General features: G+C 52.9%; 1 protein-coding gene across 1 annotated transcript; it reads right to left on the bottom strand.

Moving 5' to 3' along the window:
* Positions 1-504: 504 nt before the first annotated feature.
* Positions 505-4923, bottom strand: KCNJ5 (potassium inwardly rectifying channel subfamily J member 5). The gene is made up of 2 exons (XM_059069771.1): positions 3987-4923; positions 505-827 (listed from the first exon to the last, which is right to left on the bottom strand). Exons 1-2 carry the CDS (start codon positions 4921-4923, stop codon positions 505-507), a joined length of 1260 nt encoding a protein of 419 aa, XP_058925754.1.
* Between the last annotated feature and the right edge of the window lie 4331 nt (positions 4924-9254).

The raw sequence follows: 9254 nt of genomic DNA, 5'->3' as shown, positions 1-9254 counted from the left end.
TGCACTCTGTAGTGCACTAAGTGGTCACTGGTCACAGATTTGCAAGGAACTGCTGCAAGACTTGGATCAACCTTAACCCCGAAGTCCGTGAGCTCCCCCGAGGACCAGGGATCAGAACGAGGGGAAGGGGGTGACAGCCCTCGCTAGGTGTCATCCCTGAGGGGTGCTGCCAGTGGGTGTGTGAAACCCAGAGAGAAAGGTGATCCGGGCCAGTTGGCGGAGAGAGGGCTTCGAGGACAGAGGCCACCTGTGTGCTTCATTGTGGGGCAGCCCCTCCTGGCCTGGCCCTCAGCCGGTGTGACAGGGGCCAGGGGAAAAGAAGCAGCAGTGCCACGGGGGCCCAGGCAAGAGCTGGGAGGTGCCAGGACTGGGTTACTGCTCCTTCCCACAGAGCCTAACGGCTCCTGGCTGACCCCCAGCACACTCAGCTGTTCCCCCCCCACCCCCAGCCCTGCAGTGCTCAGGAGAAGCCAGTGAGGGGAGGTCACGGGGAGAGTACCGTCCTCACACCGAGACCCTGGTCTCCCGGGGCCCACTCGGACCCTCAGGCTCTTCCTCTGCATCCTGCTCAGCCTCTGCGTCCAGCTCTGCTCCAGCACAGCCTCCTGGCAGTGGGGGACTGGGGAGGTACTGCAGGAGCCGGCCTTCCCGCTTCATTTCTGCCAGCTCCCTGGCACAGCAGCTGGGCGTGTTTGTTTCATAGGTGTCGTGGAAGGTGTTGTAGTCTACCTCATAGAAGCCCTTTTCCAAGGTGAGGACTGGAGTGAATCGGTGGCCCCAGAGCACCTCCGTATCCATGTAGGAGCTCCGTGCTTGGCAAGTCATGCCTGGGTGAACAGAAGGCACGTGTGTTAGGAGTGGCCACGGCCGTCCATCCATCATCCACCCATCCATCCATCATCCATCCATCCATTCATCATCCATCCATCATCCATCATCCATCCATCATCCATCCATCATCCATCATCCATCCATCCAACCATCCATCCATATCCATCATCCATCCATCCATCCATCCTATCATCCATCCCTCCATCCATCTAATCATTCATCAAGCGCTTGTTGAACGGCTGCTTTGTGTTAAGCCCGATGCAGATAGAAAGCTGAATAAGACATGGTCCTTGCCCTGAAGGAGCTTGAGGAGTGATGGAGGCAGAAAATTAGAAGTTAACAGTGCAAGATTTTGGAGTTGGTTCCTAGAGATTGGAGTGGATAGTTCAGAAATGGAGGTGGTTCCTAAAAATGCATTAAGTTCTAGAAGAGTCAGACAAGAAAAGAGGCAGGAAAAGGGTTTGAACAAAGATAAATTCAGCATGGCTGACCCCAGAGAAACTGACAGGCACTTAAAACACCCAGGGGTTGTTTTGGGTGGCTACACATGGGCAGAAGCCTACATGTGCATATACACACACACACACACACACACACACACACGCAAACTCACGGCATGGCTCCTCAATTGGAGCATGCTCCAGTGTCTCCATCCCCTGTCCGCTCAGCCCTGGCATGCCTGTGTTATTTTTAGGTGCTGCTTTCTCTCCAGAGACGGCAGCTTTGTTTATGGATGAGGACGCCTTGGAGCTCAGGGTCATGGGGAAAGAGCTTTCTGACATTTAATCTTCCTGCCAAGGAAGGTCCTAGCTTGTGCTCTTCAGGGACTGAAGGAGGCACCTGCGCCAGCCCCCAAGTTTGGACGTTTCTCGGGCAGGGGTCTCACACCCACCAGACCCAGGGCGCAGGCCGCTCCCCACTCTGTGCTGCGGTGCCGGGCACCTCCAGTGAACCCACATGCTGCGGCTCGCAGCAGCCTGTTCTCTGCTGCCAGGGCGCCGCCTGCACCCGGCCTCTCCCCTCGGTCCTTGGACGAGACCCCCAGCTCAGCAGAGGTGCAGAGGCCCAAGCTGGGCACTGACCAGCCTAGACACGGGCCAGGTGTCTGCAGGCTCGGGGGCCTCAGGAAAAACAGCAGGACAGGACCTCCGTGGAGGCTTTGGGCCAAGCCTCTTGGGGTCTTCCTGCCCTTCTTCTGCCCCATCACTTGGGAGGGGGCTGCCCCCTGGCTGGAAACCTACCTGTGTATCTGGCATCCATGTTCCAATGCACTAGGAAGGGACAGAAACCCCTCTGGGTGGCAGGCGCTGCGCCTCACATGTGCTACTCTATTTCATCATTCAACACCCGGGCAGCCTGTGAAGTTCATTGTCCTCATCTTGCCGACACTCTGCCCAGACTCACACAGGCAGGCCGCACAGAGCCACGCTGGTCAAACCTCGGCCTGAACTCACAGCCCGTGCTGGGCTCCATAGGCGTGGCAACCGAGCTCTTAGAGATGCAGAGATCAGAGCCACTGTGGGTGGGGGGTCTCCTTCTCTTGTCTCCCCACAGACCCAGGGTTACCCGGGCCGTGCGGGCAGAGGGGGTCACTCACATGGGGCAGGCCAACCGCGGGACCCCACTTGGAGGCATCGTGAGGGAGAGGCCAGCAGGTGGCACTGAGGGCGGGGGTGGGGCGTGAGGGGCCCTGCTTAGGCACCGCTTTCTTGTCTGTGCCCGCGTCTCTGACCTGACCCCTCCTTTGTGGCCTCCAAGTGGAGCTCTTTTCCCAGAATCTCAGCCCACGCTCTGATCCAAGCCCGGCGCCAAGGTCAGGGAGACCCGCAGGCCCCTGGCCCTGTGGGAGGAGGCTCCCTGCAACCCAGCTGTTGGCCCCTTCCTCGGCTGCTACCATACGCCGCGTGGTCAGGCTCGGCCCCCGGCAGATGGTCGAGCGACTCCCTCCGCCCAGGTCTCTGGAGCCTGTTCGCACCCCAGCCGGTTCCGCTGGCTCCGATCGGGAGGGTCTGTGGCTGCCCGGTTCGAGTCTCCCACCCAGCACCCAGCTTCTCAGGAGGCCACGAAGGCTTATTTGGCCACCTTTGTGCCAGGCCCCCGTCGTTTTGGGGGAGCGTTGGTGTGGCAGACAAGCTGTAGTCACGGACCTGAGCATGAAGCCTTCCTGTCTGCGCACAGCTGCTGCCGCATCTTTAACAGGAGCTTAAAGCCAGCCCTCCAGCGTTGTTTGCCAGATTAGAAAACTATGTATATTCCGAGCCCGGGTGAGATTTCTGCAAGCCATCCTCAGGGTCAGACCTGTGGCTCAGAATCCTTCAGTGAGTGAAGGGAAGGGGGCAGGAGAAGGGGAAGAAGCAGAGGTGGTGCAAGGGTAGCGGGGGCTCCTCGGCCCAGGGAATACAGCGGGGACACGGGGTCCCCCAGGCCTTGAGCTCCCCTAGCCCCGCACAGAGCTCGGCCTTGGGAAGCGCGCGGCTGCCCGGGAGTCAGTCGCTGGGCGGGGAGGGGCTGGCCGGGCACGTGTGGGTGCGATGCACTGTTCTCTGCACACCTCGTGTGCATGGGGCCCTTTCCCCAGGGGCCCATAGGTGTCTCTCCCCAAAGAGGATTCTGTGACTTTGGGAACCTTGGGTTGGGGAAATGCCCTGTCCTCTACTCAGGAGGTGATTCACAGGTAAAAAGACAATGCCAAGTCCTACTGTAAGAAGCCGGTTCCACCTTCGTTTAACCCTGAGTTTCCCAAAGTTATTTGCTCACAGAAGTCTCTGTGGGTGACACCTCCTCCACGATGGCAGTTAGCCTGTTGGAAACCAGTGCTGGCTTTGGGTCACCTGGCTTTGACCTGCCTCCTGGCTCCATGACTTAGGAGCCCTTGCTCCTGGGCAAAGAATTTGCCCGTGTCCCTGTTTCCATATCTGCAACTGAAGGAAAACTGTCTCACTCGATGAGCTACTGCGAGTTTAGAGCCTAGAATGGGCCCAGACGTTGGGCGGGTTCTGTACACCTTAGCTGCTCTCGTTCCTCCGTCTTGAGGAACGGTACCCCCCAGATCACCATGCAGGGGTCGGGCGGCTGAGCTGCCGTCTGGAGACTCCGCCTTCTGGAGTCCTGGCAGTGGCCTGGAGGGAGGGGCCGGGGAGGAGGAAGGGTCTCACCTGTTGCCTCCACCATCCCTTCCAGGATGACCACGATTTCAAACTCCTCCTGATTCAGCTGGGCCCGCGACATCTCCCAGAAAGGGCTCTTCTCGTTGATCTCGTGAGAGATGGTGAGCGGGGACACCAGGAAGAGGCGGTCGTCCCCCGTGTCGAAGCCCACGTTGATGTCGGTCTGATTCAGCGGGATGAACTCCCCCTCCTTGGTCTGCCGGGACTTGATGAGCTTGGCGCGGATGGAGGCCTCCACGATGTGCGAGTTGCGGAGGTCGCCCACCCGGAACATGAGGCAGAGCTTCTCGTCCCGCAGGGAGATGACGGCGTTGCTGGAGAACATGAGGGTCTCAGCTCTCTTCTTGGGCTGGCTGATCTTGACGAACATGCACCCCACCATGAAGGCGTTGACGATGGAGCCGAGGATGGCCTGGAGCAGGAGGAGGACGATGCCCTCCGGACACTTCTCCGTGATCACCCGGAAGCCATACCCGATGGTGGTCTCGGTCTCAATGGAGAACAGGAAGGCAGACACGAAGCCACTGAGGTTTTCGACACAGGGGATCCACTCCCGGTCCCCGATGTGGTCCAGGTCACCCCGGATGTAAGCAATGAGCCACCAGATGAACCCGAAGAACAGCCAGGTGACGGTGTAGACCATGGTGAAGACGAGCAGGTTGAAGCGCCACTTGAGGTCCACCAGGGTGGTGAAGAGGTCGCTCAGGTAGCGGTAGGTCTCCTGGACGTTGCCGTGGTGGACGTTGCACTTGCCACTCTTCTCCATGTAGCGCTGCCGGGGCTTCTTGCCCTCTGCCAGCAGGCGCGTGCGGTCGGTGGCAATGGGGATATAATCGCGGGCCTGCTTGGGAACCTTCTTAGGGTCCCTGGGAGTGACCCCAATCTCCATATCCTGGTTCATGGCATTCCTAGAATCGCCAGCCATAGCTGGGGTGTGCTGAATTAAAGAAGACATCATCAGATGGCCAATAGGCGCAAGAAAAGATGCTCAACGTCGGCTAATTATTAGAGAAATGCAAATCAAACTATGAGGTACCACCTCACAGCAGTCAGAATGGCCATCACTAAAAAGTCTACGAATAACAAATGCTGGAGAGGGTGTGGGGGAAAGGGAACCCTCCTACACTGTTGGTGGGAATGTAAGTTGGTGCAGCCACTGTGGAGAACAGTGTGGAGGTTTCTCAAAAGACTAAAAACAGAACTACCATACGACCCAGCCATCCCACTCCTGGGCATATATCTGCAGAAAACTCTAATTCGAAAAGATACATGCACCCCTATGTTCATAGCAGCACTAGTTACAATAGCCAAGACATGGAAGCAACCTAAGTGTCCATCAACAGATGAATGGATAAAGAAGATGTGGTCCATATATACAATGGAATATTACTCAGCCATCAAAAAGAATGAAATAATCTCATTTGCACCAACATGGATGGACCTAGAGATCATCACACTAAGGGGAGTAAGTCAGAAAGAGAAAGACAAATACCATATGATATCACTTATATGTGGAATCTAAAATACCATACAAATGAACATATCTACCCAACGAAAGCAGACTCAAAATATAGAGAACAGACTTGTGGTTGCCAACAGGAAGCAGGGGTTGGGGGGAGGGAAGGAGTGGGAGTTTGGGGTTAGTAGATGCAAACCATCATATACAGAAAGGATAAAGAACAAGGTGCTACTGTATAGCACAGGGAACTATATTCAATATCTTGTGATAAACCATAATGGAAAAGAATATGAAAAAGAATATATATATGTATAACTGAGTCACTTTGATGTACAGAAGAAATTAACACAACATTGTAAATCAACTATACGTCAATTAAAAAAAAACCATCATCAGTGAGGTGGACCATTCTGATTCAGAAACCCTGAACTTCAAGGTCACTCTGCCTTTGTGCCCTCAAAGGCCTCTCCTCTAGTGTACAACGGACCAACAGATGTGGACCAGCAGCAGCCTGGGAGATGCTCAGGGCGGGGACCGTGTTTTCTTATATTATTCACTTATATCCCTGGTGCCTAGTACAGGTTCTAGCATATAATGGAAGCTCCGTAGTTGTTTGTTGAATGAATAAATGAACACATTCCAGGTGCAAACTCCACATTTAGTGTTTAAAGGCTTTAAAGAAATCTGGGAACAATTTAAGAAATAGTAATTGCAACACTTTATTAAATAGCTACTGCGTTCCATGCCTGATACGTGGACAGTCACTTGTTATCGCCCCAACAACCCGTGGGGGTGAGAGCTTGTAATCTCCGTTATAGAAACACCGTACTGTTTGCTCAGGCATCAGGCTTATTTCCAACAGTCTCTCTCCCTCCTTTAGGATGTAAGCCCCCCACTCCCCGGCTCAATTTGGGGTCTGTTTTGTTCCCTGATACATCCCAAGTACCCACAGCATAGCCTGGCCCATACTATGTACTCAAAAATTCCTATTGAATAAATGGATGAATGAATGAGAAATGAGTCCCAAAGAGGATAAGTGGCATCGAGGTGGAAGAGCTGATATTTGGGTTCTCGCTGGTCAGGCCCGAACTCTATGCTGTTTCCTTTATCCCTCCCTGTCTTCTTTCTTTTTATCTGAGATCTTAGCAGCAGACAGAAAGGAAAAGGCGACACGTGTCTGAGTCACCTCGCGCTCACTCCTACCGTCTGAGCCGAAGGTCTGTGGCCCTTTGAACCCTTACGAATATGAAAAATTGCTGTGTAGACCCACCATTAAAAATTCTGATACAGTAATTCTCTGCCCTCTGAGAAATTGAGACGGGCAGGATGTTAATGCCCCAAGGTTTTCACAAGGGCTGTAAAATATTTTGGGGGTATATGCTGCACTTTAAAGAAGCACCCGGAATCCTGTAGTGCTCAGTCTACTGTTTTTCTGATACTGTGTGCTTCACAGTCATTTAAAATGCTCCCAAGACTCTGAGGAAGCTGGGAAGGACCATGAGACTGCAATAGCAATAGCTTCAATGTCTGCCCAGTCCTGAGCCAGGCACCTCGCAAAGACACCAAGATCATATGAGCGGATTTAATCCTCACAACAGAGCTCTCACACTAGTACTGTTAGCCTCACTCCATTTTCAGACAAGGAAAATGAAGCTCAGGTGGTAAGTGGCTGACTTAGGTTTGGGATCTAGGTCTGTCTGGCTCCAGCCCAGGGGGTTCACAGCCCCCAACACCCAATGGCCTGCAGCAGACCTTGAGGTTCCAAGGAGCAGACTGAGACTGATGAGCTGCTCCTTCCAGAAGGTTCTAGGAGCTTCTGATCCGATCCTGGGGATACTCTCATTCAGCCCTTCTTCATCTTTATAAGCAAGTTCTTGACTTCACAGTTACGCCCCTTCCCAGGAAACTGTGTCCCTGATAGAACAACCTAGATGGGTGTTCTATAAACCACGAGCCAACTGCCTGATGGACCGAGTGAGGAAGATCTCACCCATCACAGAGAGGCAGACCTTTCCTCTGCTGCCTGAGTGGCTGCAGCAATTCCAGGTTAACCTCTAAGATATCATACTGAAGGGTCATAGGAAGTGCTGTTCGTCTCAGACATCCACTGGGCGTTTCCCATTCTGCACAGGCCACTTACTCCTCGTCCCTCGCATGATAGTTACAAAGATAAATGGAACTAGGAGGGCATGCTTGCTGCTGCTGTGCAAAATCCCAAGCAGGATTTTGCTCTGCCCTTTAGCCAGGAGACCGGGTACTGAGAACTCGACCAGGGAGTGCCCAGAAATGGGGAGAAACGCTGCCGATCCTGAGGCGCTGGGGGCTCCTGGGCACCCCAGCTCCTGGAACGCAGATGGGGGTCCGTTAGGAGTGCTGCCCGTGACTTCTCGAGACTCTGACGCTGGGCAGGGCAGGCTCGGCGCCGGCAAGAATGAGTCACTGGCCAGGGTGCCTGGAAAGCACCTCAGCTGCCCTCAGCTCTTTCAGGAAAGGAGCTTTCTGCTGATTTTCTGCACTGTTTCCTTCTTTACTTTTAAGCATACTTTCATACGTTCTTGCAGGAGAAGGCCTTGTTCTGTGATGGAAACAGAAAGAGGCTTTCTGGGACACCTCAGCTCAGATCTGAAAACGTTTTGTGTCCAGCAGACAGGAAAAGAGGTTGGCTTCTGATTTGATATTGGCACCCGTTCTCCACGTGAGCTCGAATCCTCTGCAGGAGTTATTACTCGTTCAACCCAGGGTGAGATCTGGATTCTAGCTCAGCTTCCAACACACCTGCTCTGTGATCCAAAGTAAAAGTCTTAACTTTCTTTGCTTCAGTCTGATCTGCTATAAACCTCAGATAATATTCTCCACCCCTCCAGTCCTGGAGGCCATTACGGGGACCCAGGGAAAGAATATATGAAAATAAACGTAAGTAGAAGTATAAATGTAAATAGTTACAAACTCTCCTTGAATGGAAATTTAAGGCAATTTCCCAATAACACCATTTTAAAGAACCCACAGGCCAGGAGCATCTAAGTCAAGTATTTAAAGCTCTGCAGGGCAGGTATCAGGCAGGGTCCCTTGACTACCTGGATTTCTTCTAAGAGTAAGCAAATTGCCCACCCTAGCAATCTTGGTTTCCAGTGCTGTGGCCCAACAAGTCAAAGGGTTTTCATGGACAATGAAGATTCTTTAATCAGGTTTTCAAGATCCATTCTATTAATTTATGCATCCATTGAGCAAACACTAATTGATGAACTGTTAATATTTCAACTCGTGTGCTAAGAGCTGGTGATAAAGCAGTAAGATGAATGCAGACCCAGGCCTTGTATAGTTTGTATTCTAGCATTGTCTCTTTGAACCCAGGGGTCTGTGGAGACGGAGGCAGGGAGGGAGTGTTGGCCTGGCCGTGGCCAGCTGCGTGTGGGCACTGCTCTCTGCAGAGCCAGGAAGAGGGCCTGACTTGAGCAAATCCCATTCAGTCTCATCAAGCCCAACACTGCTCTTTATCTTTCACTCTCTCCTTCGTCCCTGAATGGAAAGCTGTGCCGAGACACCATGAAAGCTCTTGGGAAAGACAGAGCTTCAAGTCCAGCAAAGTGGTTGAATCTCTTTGATATAAAAACACAAGTGGAGAAAGAATCAAAAGAGGCAAAATCAAAGGCAGTTGTATTTTAGATAATGCATTAGTGAATCTGACATCCATTTAAATGCACCTCTGCCTTAAGAATTCCCAAAACACCTCTCACGTCCCCAGTGAAGAAAACTCTATGTCATGGGGGTGCTTTAGAAAGTTATGGATGCAGCGGTTT

This window comes from Kogia breviceps, chromosome 7 (assembly GCF_026419965.1).
Source record: "Kogia breviceps isolate mKogBre1 chromosome 7, mKogBre1 haplotype 1, whole genome shotgun sequence".
NCBI lineage: Eukaryota > Metazoa > Chordata > Mammalia > Artiodactyla > Physeteridae > Kogia > Kogia breviceps.
This window is presented reverse-complemented; position numbering and strand designations above follow the sequence as displayed.